The sequence below is a fragment of the Gekko japonicus genome, unplaced genomic scaffold (assembly GCF_001447785.1).
Source record: "Gekko japonicus isolate JY-2015 unplaced genomic scaffold, Gekko_japonicus_V1.1 scaffold2524, whole genome shotgun sequence".
NCBI lineage: Eukaryota > Metazoa > Chordata > Lepidosauria > Squamata > Gekkonidae > Gekko > Gekko japonicus.
In genome coordinates this window covers 164602-183175 of record NW_015161481.1, presented here as the reverse complement: position 1 = coordinate 183175, position 18574 = coordinate 164602, and the positions used below count along the sequence as shown (strand labels likewise).

General features: G+C 49.7%; 1 protein-coding gene across 1 annotated transcript in view; it reads right to left on the bottom strand.

Moving 5' to 3' along the window:
- QSOX1 (quiescin sulfhydryl oxidase 1) overlaps positions 1-18574 on the bottom strand; it is a 144671-nt gene that overhangs the window by 47212 nt on the left and 78885 nt on the right. The window contains exon 7 of the mRNA XM_015429156.1: positions 11377-11467. Within this exon, the coding sequence (XP_015284642.1) occupies positions 11377-11467 (91 nt within the window). The remainder of the gene's footprint in view (positions 1-11376; positions 11468-18574) is intronic.

Here is an 18574-nt window from a genome sequence, read left to right as displayed (position 1 = left end):
TTCTGGAGTTCTGGCCCCGCTGGTGGATCTCCTGGTGGCACCTGGTATTTTTGGCCACTGTGTGGCACAGAGTGTTGGCCTGGATGGATCATTGGCCTGATCCAACACGGGCTTCTCTTCTGTTCTTATGTTCTTAAACTGACCCCCCTAAAAATGTTACATACACTTCTTTTTAACCGTGCGTCTGTCAAGGGTCACCAAGTCACTTCTGATTTGCAGTGACCCTATAAATTGATGACTTCCAAAATGTCCTGTCCTTAACAACCTTGCTCAAGTCTTGCAAACTGAGGCCCTTTTGTGGCTTTCTTGACTGAGTCTATCCATCTCATACTCTTTTCCTGTCGCCTTCAACTTTTCCTAGCATTATTATATTTTCCCGTGACTCTTGTCTTCCCATAATGCGATCAAAGTCACAGTTTAGTCTCCGTTTAGTCATTTAACTCTCATTTTAGCTTCTAGGGAAAGTTCAGGCTTATACTGGTATATAAATATAAGATGACCCCCCCTCTTTGTTTGGTGCAGTGGTTAAGTGCGCGGACTCTAATCTGGGAGAACCGGTTTTGATTCCCCACTCCTCCACTTGCAGCTGCTGGATGACCTTGGGCAAGCTGTAGTTCTGAAAAGAAGGGGAAGGGAAAGGAGTTTGTAAGCCGCTCTGAGACTCTGAGTGAAGGGTGGGGTATAAATCCAATCTCTTCTTCTTTTTCTTTCTTTTTTTGGTATTTTTTATGTGTCTGTATGTGTTTGTGTGTGCGTGTATGTGTGAGTATGTGTGCACTTGGAAGTCATGGCGACCTCTGGTGATTGACCCGTACTGGAGGCCTGGAGGATATTCAAAGAGGTGGCTGAATAAAGCCTGCCCCCGCCTCCCGACTGCTGGTATTCCAAGGAGGTCTCCCTTCCAAGTACTTGCCAGAGTTGACCCTGCTTAGCTTCCGAGAGCTGACGAGATTGGGCTTGCCTGAGCTATCCAGGTCAGGGCACCCCCTCTTTTTCTTGATTTCTGGGACACAAAACCTCCTGGTTCTCCGTGGCCCTAAAGAGGCCAGACTGGCCATCACCAGGGCTAGCACCTTCTCTGTGGCAGGGCCCTGCTGGTGGAATGAGCTCCCGGATGACATCAGGGCCCTGCGGAGCTTGCTACAATTCCACAGGGCCTGCAAGACAGAGCTCTTCCACCAGGCATTTGACCACATTGACCACATCTAATATCTGGTGCATCTGGTACAATGGGTGTATCTGGTTATGAAATCAGAGCCTTCCCTGAGAGCTGGCCATCCCCATTGTTGCACTGACTGACTCCTGTTACAAAACATTGGAAATGGCAATATTGGAATATGTTCGCTGTGGCATAGGAAAACTTGAATGTAGAGCACTTAGTTTTTATATTGGTTTTAATTGTTCTAGAACTGTTTTTAAATAAATAAATAAATGTTGCGACTGCAAAAAACTACTCTTCTTTTAGTGAGAAGAATATAAACCAAAACTGGATGTGTGTGGTTTAGCAGACTTCTACCTCTTCTTCAAGATGAAGTCCTTAGAATAAACTAGCCAGATTTATCAGCACCATCCAAAGGCTCTCCCTCTATGCCTGCCTGTGAGAACCCAGCAGCTTCACACTGGGGAGCTTCAAGGGCCCCAGACCACGAGGATAATGAATACAGCAGGGTCTCAGCTATGGCATAACGGTGGGAAAGTCAGCCTTGGGAACAGCCAGGACAACAACATCAGCAAAGACAGGAGAGGACACTGAAAGGGACTCCACCTCTCAGGAGAGCTTCTTGTTCCAAATGGAACATCAGGTAAGGAGAGGGGAAAGGGGAAAGAGACTTAAGACACGGCTCAAAACCAAAAGGGGAGGCAGATTCAAGTTTTTGGGCCAGCAGTTCTTCCAGTGGGACAGCATTTCCGATTATGGAGGAGGAGAAAGGAATTCTTGCCACTTTTCCTTTCCTACCACAGACCAGGCTTGTAGCTAACTGGATGGGCCTTTGGCCTGATGCAACATTGGCATCTCTTATGTTCTTATGTTCTTATGTGTCAGGTACCCCTCTCTCCATCAGCTCAGGAGAGGCCAGAAGGCAACAGACACGAGCAAGGAAGGCCAGATACCTTAACCAGGGCAATAGGTCGAGCCAGGGTCAACAAGAGGACACCAAGGCACCAGTACCAAGACAGCTGCGAGGGATCAGCAATCAACCCACCGGACCCGACCGGGCTGCCGCAAGAAGAAGCTTCAGAGAGCCATGGCTTTAAGCGGGGGGGAAACAGGTGTATTGAGAATAATAAAGTTGAAACAGGTGTTCCACACCAGTGAGGAGGCGATTGGGAAGAAACCGTTAAGGGAACAGTGACGGCAACGCACGTGCCCGGGGTTTCTTCCCAATAAAAGGAGTGGAGAAGCAACATGAGGGTCTCTCCTCTTCAGAAAGGTTTCTGAGGTGTGAACCTGGAGGTCAACCGATTGTTCTGCACCTTCGCACCCGCTTAAACCATCCCGGAGAACCGCTAGGACCACAGCCGTCACAGTGGTGGCCCGTACGGGGAAGCCGGGCTGTTACCCATACCACGACTCCCCCGCCCAGCGGGGTGGGTACCTCCCGCCGCCAGGACAAGGCAAGAACCTCCAAGAGCCATGGATGAAGGTACTGAGGGGGATGCCGGGGCGACAGGACCGGCTTCCACTCCAACGGCGTTTGACCTAGCCCAATTCTCACAGTGGATGGTCGAGAGGCAGGAGAGACTAATGCAGGAATGGGTGCGGACCCAACAGGAGACCCATACCCTACTGGTCCGAGACCTCTGCAGAACCTGGGAACAGGCAAGGGGGGCAGGCTCTACATCGGGAGGGACGCGCATCCCCCCTCCCCTGTTGACCAAGCTAACACCGGACGACGATGTAGAGGTGTTCTTAGAGACATTTGAGAGAGTAGCCGAAATGGCTCAATGGCCGGCGACTCAGTGGGCTTACCTTCTAAGCCCATATCTCACGGGCAAAGCACAGACCGTTCTGAAGAGTCTCACGAAGGCCCAAGCAGGGGATTATCCAACGTTAAAACAAGCTATCTTAGACCAGTTTGAGATAACCGAGGAAGCGTTCAGGCAGAAGTTCCGTTCTAGGAGATGGACGGGAGACGAACGCCCAAGGCTGTGGCTAGCGGAGTTGTCTGAAACAGCTGAAAGATGGCTAGGTCCCAAGACGGAAGGCGAGAAAGGCATCATGAACAAAGTGGTGCTGGAACAGGCGTTGCAAAGTTTGCCTGACGAATTGCGCATTTGGGCTCTACGAAACAAGCCAAAGGACATAGCCACTTTAAGTACCCTAATGGAGAATTTCATAGCGGCCGAAAGTGGGCGGAAAGCAGTGGAAAAAGGGAAAACAGGAGTGGGGGGCACTAGGACCGAGGGAGGTCGAGGGAGCGACGGTCCAGGCAGAGGCGTGGGAGGCGGGCGTGAAGGAAGAGCCCGCCCCTTCTCACGAGGTCCAACCCTTAGTACGCCACTCCGTGGGGCGTTTCAGCACAGGCCAGGCTATCGCCCAGACAATTTACCCAGTGGAGGGGAAACGAAGGAAAGAGGAGGGAATTCCACTATGCCCCAAAAAGGTCCCTGTTTCTCATGCGGCGAGATAGGGCATTTCCAACGGGAATGCCCCATGATGGAATGCGAAGCCGCTTGGCCCATGGCTCTTTCTAGTTGGGCCAGTGGTCAGGGGTGGGAGCCGTTCACGGTGGTGGTGCATTTGGGTGGGCTACGGGTAGAGGCCTTATTGGATACGGGGAGTTCCGTGTCCATGATAAGGGCCGATCTCGCGCCGGCACACCTGCCGATACACCGGTGGCTCGCCATAAATTGCTTCACTCAGCATAATCATCGTTGGCCAGTCATCCGAATGCCAGCGGTAATTAAAGGGGAAGCTCTTACTCTAGAGCTTGCCAAAGTCGAAGCGTTACCCTGCCCCCTGCTCCTAGGTAGGGATGTGAGAATGTTTAAGGCACTTATACACGAGGCCTCAGCTGCAAATACTTGGGCAGGAGAACAGGTCGAAATAGCGGAAGGGGAAGAAAGTGAAGGCGAGACAGAGGAATCAGAAGTGGAAGATTGGAGTGGGGAGGAAAACTTTCGGCAGGAACAGGAGCAGGACCCATCGCTTGAGGCCATGCGACGCAAGGTGGCGGTAAGCGAGGGAGAGGTGGTCGATCCACGGCTAGCTGCACGAACCCCCCGGATAGAGAAAATTAAGGGTGTATGGTACCGGGTGGCCACTTTGTATCCTAGCCAGCGAGAAGTTAGACAATTGTTACTGCCGCGGGAAAAACGGGGACAAGTAATGGAGTCAGCACATGATAATGGGTGGGCCGGACATCAGGGCGCTGCCAAGACCTTAGCCCGGATTTTAGAACGGTTCTTTTGGCCTTCGGTCCATAGGGACGTGCGGCAGTATTGTCAATCGTGCCCTCTGTGTCAGCGATGTGCCAATAAGACCCCACAGGTGGCCCCTTTGCAACCTTTACCCGTGATACAAGAGCCATTTTCTAGAATTGCCATGGATTTCATAGGGCCACTACCCCGCACACCTAGGGGAAACCGGTTCGTGCTGGTCTTGATGGACTATGCTACTCGCTTTCCAGAAGCGGTGCCTCTACGCACCATGAAAGTGGGGGGGGTAGTAAAAGCACTGTTTCAGATGTTTTCGAGGTTTGGCATACCCAAGGAGCTCCTATCAGACCAAGGCTCGTCGTTCCGGGCCAACTTATTGAAACATCTATGTAGCTCCATGGGTATTAAGCAAATCTTTACTTCTCTGTACCATCCCCAGACTGATGGGTTAGTAGAAAGGTTTAATCATACGTTAAAGGAGGCCATTAAGAAAGTAGCTAACGACAAACCACGACAATGGGACCTATTCATAGATCCTCTTTTGTTTGCAATGAGGGAGACCCCTCAAGCTTCCACGGGCTTTAGTCCTTTCGAGTTGGTGTTTGGCCGCCAGCCCCCCGGCATTATGGCTTTGGTAGAGGGTCAATGGGTACAACGGCCAGAACAGGTCGCCGTGTCAGCCCCAGAACATGTGCAACAGTTAAAGGAAAGGCTTCAATGGGCTCATCAACAGGCGGGCCAAAACTTGAGAGAAGCGCAAGAGCAGCAAAAAAGGGGGTTTGATAAGAAGGCCCAATTAAGGACTTTTGAAGTAGGCGACCAAGTATTAGTACATAAAAGGGCAGCCCTCAAGCCGGGGAATAATATCTGGGAGGGACCGTTTAAAGTGACCCAAAAGTTAGGCCCTGTGACTTACAAAGTCCAATGTGGCACCACCTCAGCCTCTATAAGGTCGTTACATGTGAATCACTTGAAGGCATGGAAAGACCGAGCCTTACTGGGGCAAGAGGTAAGGGAGGGCACCGAAGTAGAAGACCTCTACCCAGAATGGCATAACGAAACCGGGGAAGAGACCCTCCCCACTATAAATAAGGATCTCTCAGATACTCAAGTGAAGGAAATACAGCAAATGCTGCGGGAAGTGCCGGGAGTCTTTTCAAAGAAACCAGGCTGTACCTCGCAGATTACACATGTTATCCCTACTCAAGAAGGACAGGTGGCGTGCGCCGTATGGAGACCCATTCCCAGAGGGCGGTGGGCCGAAGTAGAAAAGGAAGTAAAAGATATGCTAGAACTAGGGGTGATTGAACCCTCCAGGAGTGCTTGGAGGAGCCCCATAGTGTTAGTACCTAAACCTGACGGCAGCACCAGGTTTTGCATCGATTACCGGGAGCTCAACCGGGTGTCTAAATTTGATGCGTACCCTATGCCCCGTACTGACATTTTGTTGGAGCAACTCGGCCAGGCCCGGTTCATATCGGCTCTGGACTTAACCAAAGGATATTGGCAGATTCTAGTAGACCCCAAAGACAGGGAGAAAACGGCCTTTGCAACTCCCTCCGGATTGTATCAGTTCAAACGCATGCCCTTTGGGTTGCATGGGGCTGCAGCCACATTCCAGAGGTTGGTTGACACGGTGTTAGTCCACTGCAGGGAATATGCTGCAGCCTACATAGATGATATCATTGTGTTTAGCGCAACCTGGGACGAACATGTGAAGCATCTGCACACAGTCTTGAGCGCTCTGAAGAAAGCGGGCCTCACGGCAAATCCAAAGAAAAGTGTGCTAGGCTTCCAAGAGGTAAAATACTTAGGGTTTGTAGTGGGAAAAGGCACGGTGCGGCCCCAGCCAGGGAAGGTAGGGCAAATACGGGATTTCCCACAACCAAAGTCCAAAAAGCAATTACGAAGGTTCCTAGGGTTGTTGGGATACTACAGTCGGTTCATTCCGGCGTTTGCCACTCAGGCCACCCCGTTGACAGACTTACTGAAGAAGACACGACCCAACACCCTTGTGTGGGATGGACCCTCTCAACAAGCTTTTCAAGACTTAACACAGGCTCTTCAAGGAGAAGTAGTCCTCCATAACCCTGACTACAACAGGCCCTTCATAATACAAACTGATGCCTCGGTCACTGGCATTGGGGCCGTTCTAACACAAGAAATTGAGGGACACGAACGCCCCATACTTTTCTTAAGCCGCAAATTATCTCCGACAGAGCAGAGATACTCGACCATTGAGAGGGAGGCACTAGCAGTAAAGTGGGCCATCAACACGCTTAAATACTACCTGAGTACTCAACCCTTTATAGTAATGACAGACCATGCTCCCTTACAATGGTTATATAAAATGAAGGACGCTAATGCCCGCATACAGCGGTGGTACCTCTCCCTGTTACCCTACAGGTTCTCCGTCCAACATCGCGCAGGGGCCAAGCACCGGAACGCCGACTATCTCTCCCGGATGTACGAGGATTCCCCTGGTGCCCAGAACGAGCTGAGGGGGGGGGCATGTCAGGTACCCCTCTCTCCATCAGCTCAGAAGAGGCCAGAAGGCAACAGACACGAGCAAGGAAGGCCAGATACCTTAACCAGGGCAACAGGTCGAGCCAGGGTCAACAAGAGGACAACACGGCACCAGCACCAAGACAGCTGCGAGGGATCAGCAATCAACCCACCGGACCCGACCGAGCAGCCGCAAGAAGAAGCTTCAGAGAGCCATGGCTTTAAGCGGGGGGGAAACAGGTGTATTGAGAATAATAAAGTTGAAACAGGTGTTCCACACCAGTGAGGAGGTGATTGGGAAGAAACCGTTAAGGGAACAGTGACGGCAACGCACGTGCCCGGGGTTTCTTCCCAATAAAAGGAGTGGAGAAGCAACATGAGGGTCTCTCCTCTTCAGAAAGGTTTCTGAGGTGTGAACCTGGAGGTCAACCGATTGTTCTGCACCTTCGCACCCGCTTAAACCATCCCGGAGAACCGCTAGGACCACAGCCGTCACATTATGAGACTGTTCCAGAGTCATGAATGCTACCACAAAGAAGATCCTAGGCTGAGATCAAATGTAATGTCTGTTGTAGGAATTTTAATGGAGAAGATTGTAATGTAAAAAATGAAGTGAGACACACGTACTTTCCCCCCCTCTACTGAAGGACCTCTCTGTAGACCACACTTTTTTGCTCATATGGAGATGTGTTGTTCTGAGCACCTCAGTGTGACCTTGCTGGTACTTGGCCAGCACAGCTCAGTTCCCTCTAAGCTGAGTTAGTGTGAGCTAGCTTACAGTTTTTTTAGCCTCCAGCTCACACATTTTTGTCTTCGCTCACGAAGGATGGCTCCAGAGCAAACTAATTTATGCAGTAGCCGAATCACCTGCTCACAACTTTAATGCCAGTAGCTCACAAAGTAGAAATTTTGCTCACGAGACTCCACAGCTTAGAGCGAGCATTGCTCAGGAGTACTATGTGCAAATGTCTTTGCTGCATTTCTAAATTACCTCCTCCTTGTAGTGTTGTTGTATCTGGCTCGACGTTTGCCAGGAGCTTTCTTGGGGACAGGTGTGAGGGGGAGTTGGTGTGAGGGAGTGGTGATGTGGTGGACATTTCTTCAGGTTCATGAGGGAGGCACGCATCAAAATGGCTCCTAGAAAGGTCCTTTACTATCTCCCCATGAACATTCATAAACTCAGTTGCCCTGCTGGATGTTATGAGAAATGTCTGTTCGCGAGTCTTGAATTGCTGATTTTTGTAACTGTCCTCAACTGTCTGCAGTCTCTTCTGTGTTTTTACCTCAGAACACTGAGATCAGGCCCGTAGCTAACGTATGGCATATGGGGCCCAGCCTCCCCGGTTTTCATGGGCCCCATCCTCGCCCCCCACCCGTTGCTGCCCTTAGCCCAACAGCCGGCGAGAAGGCTCCTCCATTCCCACCGACGAGGCTGCTGGGAAGCGCTTCCTCCCCGCCCACCCCTTAGTATGCCCGCTGCGCCACTCTTTCACTCCCGATCCCCCTCTGGGGGGGGCTGCTAGCTTGTCTCTCTGGGGAAGGCGGGGGGGCTCCTCCTCCTCCTGGGCATGCAGATCTGCCACCAGGCACCCCCCCCAATTCCCCGCCCCGGGGTGGAAGTTTCTCTGCTGCCCGCCGGTTCCACAGCTTGATTCGTAAACCTTTCCACCTGCCAGTGACTGGAAGCATGTGGCACTCTCTACAAAACAGTTCTGGGGAAAAGCTTGAGGAGGGCTGAGTGGGCAAGCCCCGCCATCACTGGACCTCAACAGACAATCACCCCCGCCAACCCGCCAGTCTTTCCTACCTCAGATGGGGGGGAGGCTTGAAAGTTTCCAGGCAGACGGATAATTCACCGTGGCGGCGGCTGCTACTGGCGTGTTGTGGTGGTGGTGGTTTTTAATTAAAGCAAATATATTTATGTTCGGATGTTTATATTACGCCACGGTGGATACCGCGACGCCCTGGGCTGTTCCTCCCCGGCCCCCCTCCCCCCCAACGCCTTAGCTACGGGGCTGCCACAGACCCTCATGTTGCCCCCTTACCCAATGCTTCTAGGAGGCCACTGCCTTATGTGCCATTCAGGGGACCTGCAAGTTGCCTTCCTCTAATACAGCTCTGCAGATGCTTCTTAGGATCAAAGACTGCATCAGTTAAGCTGTTAAAGTAGGTTAACATGAGAAAGATGGTTTAAGCAATGCTCTCCAATTTGTGCATTCCATTACAAAGGAGAGAGTAGACCAGGTCCATCTCAACATGGTTCCAGTTACCATTGACAGCTGAGACATGAAACTATCTTAAATAAAGGCCCAGGGCCACAGGCCTGCTAGGGCTCAGCCTCAGGCACCTGACCCAGGTCATGGCCCACGTGACTCAGACCCTATGGATTTCTGCCCCACTTTCCATGGCAGGGAACTGCACTGCTGGAATGCTGATGGGCAGTAGATTCAGGACAGACACAAGGGAATACTCCATTACACAGAGAGTGATTAAAATGTGGAATTGGCTGCCAAAGGCTGTAGTGATGGCCACAAGCAGATAGCGTTAAAAAGGGATTAGACAGATTCACGGAGGACAGGCCTATCCGTGGCTATCAGCCAAGGTGACTTAAGGGTACCTCCAGATTCAAACTTCTGAATCCCAGAGCCAGGAGGCAACATCAGGGAAGGCCTCGGCCACTATGCCCTGTTGTTGGCCCTCCAGAGGAACTGGCTGGCCCCTGTGTGAGACAGGAGGCTGGACTAGAGGGACCCTCACTGGTCTGATCCAGCAGGGCTCTCCTTATGTTCTAATGCCAAGCAACATGAAGCTGCCTATATAAGAATGGTTACCCACAAGCATTCTTTACCTGGTCAAGCACACTTAGGGAGACCCTACTGAAGACCACCTGGTATCTCAGGACCCACATAGAAGCTTCCTGCCCTGCTTCTAGCCCAAATCATACCTTCTCCCTACTCCAGTTCTAGCCCCTTCCCTATCCCAACTAGAAACTGTCAGGAATTAGTATCTGAATATAGTAGCCTATTCCCGACATGCAGGGTTGCTCCATTAGCTATGGGGAGTGTCTGGAATGTGCCCCCAAATAGGTATCTGAACCCTAAATACGTTGAATTACATCTCTCCCCCCCCCACCAACCCTTCTTTTACCCATTTGGTATTCATAATTTTAAAAATAGGGTTTTTAGTATCCTGTATGCATATAATTTGTTACATTTTACATAATTTGACAGCCAGTGTGGCATAGTGATTGGAGGATCTAGGAGACCCAGGTTCAAATCCCCACTCTACCACGGAAGCCGCGCTGGGTGACCTTGGGCCAGTCACATACTCTCAGCCTACCCTACCTTACAGGGTCGTTGCGAGAATACACTGGAGGAGAGTGATGTGTAAGCTGCTTTGGGCCCCCATTTGGGAGCTTAGTTGGGTATAAATGAAGTCAACGCAGTGGCGTACGTTCTCACAGGGACATCTCTAAGAGCACGTATACAACCAGTGCTCTGCCCACTACATTGGCTCCCAGCTGAATTCTGGGTCAAGTTCAAGGTTCTGGTATTAACCAAAGGCCTATGAGGTTTGGGGCCAACATACCGCCAGGACCGTCTCTCCCGTTGTGTCTCTCGTAGAGCATTACACTCGTTAGACCAAGACCTGCTGGTGATCCCCAGCCCTAAAGATGTCCACTTAGCCTCAGCCAGAGACAGGGCCTTCTCAGCTCTGGCTCCGGGCTGGTGGAATGCTCTCCCTATGGAGATCCAGGCCCTGCAGGAGTTAATGCCATTCCGCAGGGCCCACAAAACAGAGTTGTTCCACCAGGCCTATGGTTGAGGTGGTGGAGATCTAATTATATTGGCCTCCCCGGTATTGTACTGTTGTCATATGTATTGTTATCATCAGGACTGTCTTTCACCCACCTGTTCCCCCCCCCCAACATTAGTTGTCATCCACCTGAAAGCATATGGGGAACCCATGCGGGAGCAGGTGAAGATGGAGACGGATGGGTCGAATGGTGCCATTGACCATTATTGTTATATACTGAGAGAGCTGATCGTAGTGGTTCGGAGTGTGGACTCTAATCTGGTAGAACTGGGTTTGATTCCCCACTCCCTCACATACAGCTGCTGGAGTGACTTTGGGTCAGTTACAAGTTCTTTCAGAGCTGTTCTCTCAAGGGCAGTTCTTGAAAGAGCTCTCTCAGCCCCACCTACCTCACAGGGTATCTGTTGTGGGGAGGGGGAAGGAAAGGAGATTGTAAGACGCTCTGAGACTCCTTCGGGTAGTGAAGGGCAGGGTATAAATCCAATCTCCTCTCCTTCTTGATATTAATTGTTTCTTCTATGATCGGGTTTTAGAACTGTTATTTTAAATAATGAATTGTGTTATTTATAGCTGTTGTAAAGATGTAAAGATAATTCTTACTCAGCATAGCCAACTTGGTAAAAGGCACATTTGTCCAATCTAAGGCATCTACCAATCAGTTAATTAAAGAGTCACCTCTCTGCCCAAAAAGGAGTCCTCCTTCTCGAATATCAGGGCCAAGTACGTCACGCTGTTTGCTTGGAAGAAACTGTGAAGTTCTGCTGCACTGCAAAAACAAAAAGAACATCACATGCTAAATAAAGTTTGTTCTAAGATAAATAAGGGCTGAACATCCTAATCAGGCAAAGGCAAAGGCTGACTTCCACCCAGTGGTTCAGAACCTCTCCCTGGCCGTTGGGAACTGCAGTGAACCCACAGACTGATTGGAGTTATCGTATCTGTGACTGATTAGGGAATAACGGGGTTCTCACTTTTTAAAAAAATGCCCTTAAGCAGCATGCCAGCACCAAGCTATCTAGCAGGCACCACTTCTTATCTCCATCACCAGGCAAATCTTAACTTGTGACACTTCTGCCTGGCAGTAGAATTGCCTTTCAGGAGACAGGTGGGGCTGCCGCCCAAAACAACGTCTTTCCATGTCAAATTATCTCAATTTGTTACGCACAGGAGGGCCCCCCTGTGTGCCTACTTATTTTATTGTCCATCTTTCTCACTGGAACTCAAGGTGGATTACAAGCGCACTAGAACTATTCAGTCCCTCAATAAGCCGACTACAAAATACAATTGCATTTGAAGGATAATGGTATTTGAATCAAACCACAAAGATTCCTAGTAAAATACACTTATTCAGTCAATCAGAAAGCAGATTACAAAATGTGATAACAAATTTGAGACTCGCAGCAAAGGTCAGGAGTAAAACAACATAATGCAGTGGAGCTGGGATTGAAGAACAGAATAAAGTACACACATCAAGCAGCATCATGACATTGCAACAGAAAATATACAACGTGCCAACACAAGGTAAGGGTACATTGTACCTACCTGAAGTGTGAACCATGATTGGGTGGAAAGGCAGCATAAAAATGTTTTGAATAAATAAATAAAATAACAAAGAGGGAAACGAGGATGGGGTTGCTGTTTTGGGAAAAAGTTCCACAGCTTTTATAAAGTACAGGTGGGAGGCCTGTGAGACTCGCAGGGGAACCCCATTGCCCCCCACCCCCCATCGTGCAGTCTGGCATGGCTCCAGGCCCACCACCCACCTTGGAGCCCAGCTGCAGCAATGGTGGTGTCAGGGAACTGCTTTGAGCCCAGAGCAGCAGACGCTGCTGCCGCACCCGGCCCAGCCCGGCCCAGAGGGGTTCTCTGCGTCCAACACTGCTGCAGCCAGGCCGGATTGGTTCCCCGCATTTGCTGCTGCCACCTGTACAGAATAATAAAGGAATTATTCTGGAGGGAATTTAAAACCGCCAGTGTATTTTTAAAAAAGATTTCATATTCTTCTGCAAACCTCGTGGGTCCCCCAAGTCTGCAGGAAAATCTGTTTAGTGTCAGTGTGGCCCCAGTCCACAGATTTAGATGTCCACAGAGGGGGGCAACATATCGCTGTTAAGTGCATGGATAGTTCTGCACTTGGATTACAGTTTAAGATACAGGCCCCTTTAAAAACAGAGTGGTGGCCAACTTTAGGAGAAATCCAGAGGATTCCTGATATCACTCAGGAAGGGCTCTGACACATGCTGGGGGAGGGGCAGGGGCGGGGAGAGATTTCTTTGTCTCTATCCTTACAAGGACTTTGGGGAAGGGGGGAGGAATGGTTCTTGCTGGCCTAATTAGACCCCTTTCTCTGCAGCTTTAACTGATTAGAGAGAGCCAAGATAGGTAGGGATGGACATGAACCAGCTCTCAAACTAAAGTTTGAGACTAAAGTTTGAGACAAATTCTAGCTGGTTTGTGGTTTGCAAACTGAAGTTTGTGGCAGGTCAACTGATATGAACTTTCAAGTGTTTGTGGCGATTCGTGAATGGACACATTTCCAGACAGCCTGTCCCCGGTCAATCAAAATCTTTACCAAACTTCAAAGCAGCAGGGGAGGGTCAGAATTCTCTAGCCTTGGAAATACCAATAAGGGCCCTCCAAAGCTTAAAGACATTGCTGGCTGCCAGTAACAGAGTTCCCATTCTGATCTATGGGATCAAAACGCTATATATACCCTCAGCTCAGCTCTGCACCCTCTCCTCTGTTGGGTGCTGGCAATTAAACAGAGGAGGCAGGAAACTTGTTAAACGCAGAGCACATTCATTTATTCCTGATTGTGAACACCTCTCCCCTGGTGGGGTTTGGGGGTTAGGTGGACTCAGGGCTCTGAGCCACTCTGTCTCTCTGCTCTCTGCAAACTGGTGGGAGGGCAGGAAAGGAGACTCATGGCCACATAAAGGTGGAGCCAGATGACAGCCTGGCATGACCAGTACTCCATGGGATCAGCATTGATGGGCTCAGGGACTTGGTGAGGTACCCCCTCACCATCACCTTTGCTGAATCCTCCACCACTGCACGCCTGGCAACCAGTAGTGGGCTTTTTCCTAGTTGGGCTTTTCGAAGCAGAGGTGCTGGGCTGTGGTTCCTCCTCCTCCCCAGCCTCTTCTACCTGCTGTTCCCTCTGACCATGTCTGTTGGCCTGTAGCCTCTGCACTTCTTTGCAGAGCTCATTATTTATTTATTTATTTATTTCGATTTTTAGGTTGCCCTTCCTTGCAAGCAAGGCTCAGGGTGACTTAAAACAGAAGAGGACATACAATGAGTAATTAAAAGTTAAAAATCAAGAATAAATACATAAAACATACAGCATCAATAATTCAGCATAATTTGGTCAATTGAAGACGGTGGGGGAAAATTCAAATTTCACAGGCCTCTGGGAGGGCTGCAAAGAATGGAGGGTATGATAGTGTCAGACTACATACTGTACCATTGCTGTCCTCAACTGAATGCCTGGCATAACATCTCTGTCTTACATGCCTTGCAGAAAGGTAACAAATCCTGCAGGTCACAGAAATTCTGGCCCTGGTTGAGGACAGCCAGATCTCTCTTGAGCTGGGGACCACCAGGAGGTTCTTATCAGTCAAGCTTAATGTTCTGTGGGGGTATACTAGGAGAATATACAAGAGACCTCCCAGTTGACAATAGTCAAAATTATAGAAACAATCAGGGAAACGTTTTGTATATAATGTGATAGATATTACATTGAAATTTTATGCAAAGTGTAAATTAATTTTTCAATTTTCAAAGTGCTTAATTCATAAATTCATAGAAAATTACCTATTAGTTCATACATCAAAATTTCAATATATTAAGATGGTGGTCGGCAAACTGCGGCTCGCAAGCCACAGGCGGCTCTTTGGCCCTTGAGTGTGGCCTCGGATCGGGCCAGAACACACTGATACATCACTCTGGGAGAGAGGCACCAGGGGCGGGGCCGTCACATGGCGAAGCCCCACCCCCTTCTTCCATCCGCCCTCTGCTTCCAGCCTCATTCTGCTGTAGAATAAGAAAGAAGCAGGAGGGTAAGTCGGCTTCCTCCCCCCATCTCTTCCTTGCCGAGGCTGCTTCAGGGCCAAGCCAGACCTTCCCGGAGGTGCATGAAGCCGTGCACCCTGGGAAAAATCTCCCCCCCCTCTTCCTGGCCGAGGCTGCTGGAGCAGCCTTGGCCAGGCCTCCAGGGCAAAGCCAGACGTCTTGGAAGATGTGGAAGTCCAGGGTTGCCACGCAGGGGCAGGCGATGGAAGACCACCTGTGTGTCTGTGTGTGGGGTTTTTTTTGCCCTGACCTGGAGGCCCCGGACTGGCTTGATCTCATCAGATCTTGGAAGCTAGGCGAGGTTTAATTTAATTATTCTGGAGGGAATTTAAAACCGCCAGTGTATTTTTAAAAAAGATTTCAGATTCTTCTGCAAACCTCGTGGGTCCCCCAAGTCTGCAGGAAAATCTGTTTAGTGTCAGTGTGGCCCCAAGTCCACAGACTTAGATGTCCACAGAGGGGGACAACATATCGCTATTAGGTGCATGGATAGTTCTGCACTCGGATTACAGTTTAAGATACAGGCCCCTTTAAAAACAGAGTGGTGGCCAACTTTAGGAGAAATCCAGAGGATTCCTGATATCACTCAGGAAGGGCTCTGACACATGCTGGGGGAGGGGCAGGGGCGGGGAGAGATTTCTTTGTCTCTATCCTTACAAGGACTTTGGGGAAGGGAGGAGGAATGGTTCTTGCTGGCCAAATTAGACCCCCTTCTCTGCAGCTTTAACTGATTAGAGAGAGCCAGGATAGGTAGGGATGGACATGAAACAGCTCTCAAACTAAAGTTTGAGACAAATTCTAGCTGGTTTGTGGTTTGCAAACTGAAGTTTGTGGCAGGTCAACTGATATGAACTTTCAAGTGTTTGTGGCGATTCGTGAATGGACACATTTCCAGACAGCCTGTCCCCGGTCAATCAAAATCTTTACCAAACTTCAAAGCAGCAGGGGAGGGTCAGAATTCTCTAGCCTTGGAAATACCAATAAGGGCCCTCCAAAGCTTAAAAGACACTGCTGGCTGCCAGTAACAGAGTTCCCATTCTGATCTATGGGATCAAAACGCTATATATACCCTCAGCTCAGCTCTGCACCCTCTCCTCTGTTGGGTGCTGGCAATTAAACAGAGGAGGCAGGAAACTTGTTAAACGCAGAGCACATTCATTTATTCCTGATTGTGAACACCTCTCCCCTGGTGGGGTTTGGGGGTTAGGTGGACTCAGGGCTCTGAGCCACTCTGTCTCTCTGCTCACACTGAGCAGAGCGGCTTAAGCTACTGGGTGCCTCGGCTGAGGGCCCAAATATACCCTCCCAACCCTCCTGATTGTGAACACCTCTCCAAAGAAAATCTCCTTCACTCAACACCTACCTCATGAAGCAACATCCACCTCAACAAACATGTGCCTGTACAAGCCAGCCCCTGTTTGACTACCCCTTTCCAATAAATTTGTACAATTCACAGCAGGTGACTTCTTATCTGTACAAGGTGTTCAGCTAATGGCGAATAACCAGAAATTTCACCTAGGGGTGGGCTGTGTGACCGGAGGATCGATGTCTTTGGGCCTGAGGGGGGCTGGGAGCATTGGGGGCACACCAAGCTGGGTTCCACTGCTTGCCGGGGGTCTCTGCCAAGCCACTGTGGGGTTACTTTGAGGAGCCCCTGTGAAAACCTTGGGGATGTCTGCCTTTCTGTCCTTCAGAACCTGCCTTTGGAGACTTGGGGGTGGCCCTGCCAGCTCAACACGTGTTTCCAATCCTTTGCTGCTTAGAACAATACACCCCAGCTGATGGGTGTGCTCTGGACCTGCGTGCTTCAGCCGAGTAGGGGGCTGTGAGATTTGTGGGCATGCTTCCCTTGCTTGTGTTGTGGGGCCAGGGTGCCTGCCAAGCTGCCGTGAGGTTGAACCTCTGGGCACGTCTGCCTTCCTGTCCTTCAGTCCGTGCCTCTGGAGACTGGGGGGGGGGCTGCAAGCATACGGGGAGATGCTTGCCTTGCTTCCAGTGTCTGGCTGGGGGAGGTCTGCCCAGGTGAAGTTTCCCTGTGAGATCAGTGTCACTGGCTTGTTCCTGAGCTGTGCCACAGACTCCTCTAACTACAGCCGTCTTTTCCAGAGAGAGCACTAGGGAGACTTTTATTGGGAGGTCTGGCCTACTAACATCAGACGTTTCCTTGCTGGAGTCTGCAAGTTCTCTCCCTGAAGTCATGGAAGAATTTACATGTTTGTTTATGCATGCCAATATCCTAACTGTTTAGAGAGAGACCCAGTAGCAGACCCTGCACATACTTGCTGCCAGAACAAGGTTTGGGTTTCTCCAATTGGGTAATCAATAGATCAGAAGATGTCCTGGGGTGGAGGCTTAGGAAGTTTATTGCTCTTTGTCTCTAACTCTGCCTGTGGCTAGCACGTGTGGTTTTAGACTTTAGAGAGTCAAGACGTAGGTTAGGGAAGTCCGAGAGGACGTTAATCCCTTGTTTTGTTTTCAGTATTTCCCAGAGACCCTTCCCTCCTTAGTGAAATAAACTTTCTTGTTTAATGCTACATGTAGTAGCTCTGCTTTCTAACCTGAAATCCCTAACATTCCTTCCCTGCTGTTCCCTCCCTTGGCCAGAGGTGGGTGACAACACACTGGCCTAGTTCTTGCCAGACATTTCTCAGGGCACCTCGGTGTCTTCACAGCCCATGAATTCCATGCTATTTGGTGTTTGGAGTTTCTCTTAAGGGGCGCTGTGGCCACGCAAAATGTGACACACAATGAATTTTTCACCCCACAATGGATTTCCTTCTCCAGATCTGCGATGCAGACAGCATGATAAAAAGGAAGGAAAAATCCAGGCACGAGAACAGACAAGTCTTGTGGCACCGTAAAGTCTAACAAAATTTTATTTCAGCACAAGCATGTGTGGCTGGAGTCTGCTTCTTCTGGGGCAATGCACAAATCCTCACTATGCTGTTTTACATAGGAGGCGTGCAAAAATTAACATGGAAGACAGCATGAAATGTAATTATATTAACTTCAAATCTAGTCTAGAAGAATACAAAGACCACGCCACTGGGTTTGCTGAGGTTGGTTAACCCCCAATAGTGTTAACGCCTAGTAAGGAGCCACTCTCTGTATATAAAGAACCGGGTTCTAGTATACAAAAAGCTTTCTCTAGAATAACCTAAAGAGTCAAAGCCACCTCCATTAAGTCATCATTAACCCCTTTGTTCCCTGGAAGGCCAGATAATGAAACTGAAGCTCAAATACTTTGGCCACCCAATGAGAAGGGAGCACTCTGGAGAAGACCCTGATGCTGGGAAAGACTGAAGGTCAAAGAAGACGGGGACGGCAAAGGATGAGATGGTTAGACAGTGTCATAGATGCAACGAACATGAAATTGAGCCAACCTCAGAGGACGGCGGAAGACAGGTGGGCCTGGCGGGAGCTGGTCCATGGGGTCGCGAAGAGTCGGACTCGACTGTGCGACTGAACAACAACAAAACCCCTTTGGAACAAAGTTTCGGTGGGCTGTTCCACAGGTCCCCAAATGCATTTCAAACTTAATGGTACGGCTGGAAACAGGTATGCTAAAGGAAGCGGCTAGAATTGTACTTTCATCACTTTTTCTCTGGCTTAATATAAATATAAACCCCTGAGGTCTCCTTCCTTTAATGTTGTTGGATGATTTTCAATCCAGTTAGCACAAGACAGTTCAAGTTAAAATTGCGCAGCTTGGATTTCCTTCTGCAACTCTTCTGTGGATGGGGTGGAGACTTAGCTAGGCAATCTTTGAGACAGAGAGTGGAAGACACTGAACGTCAGT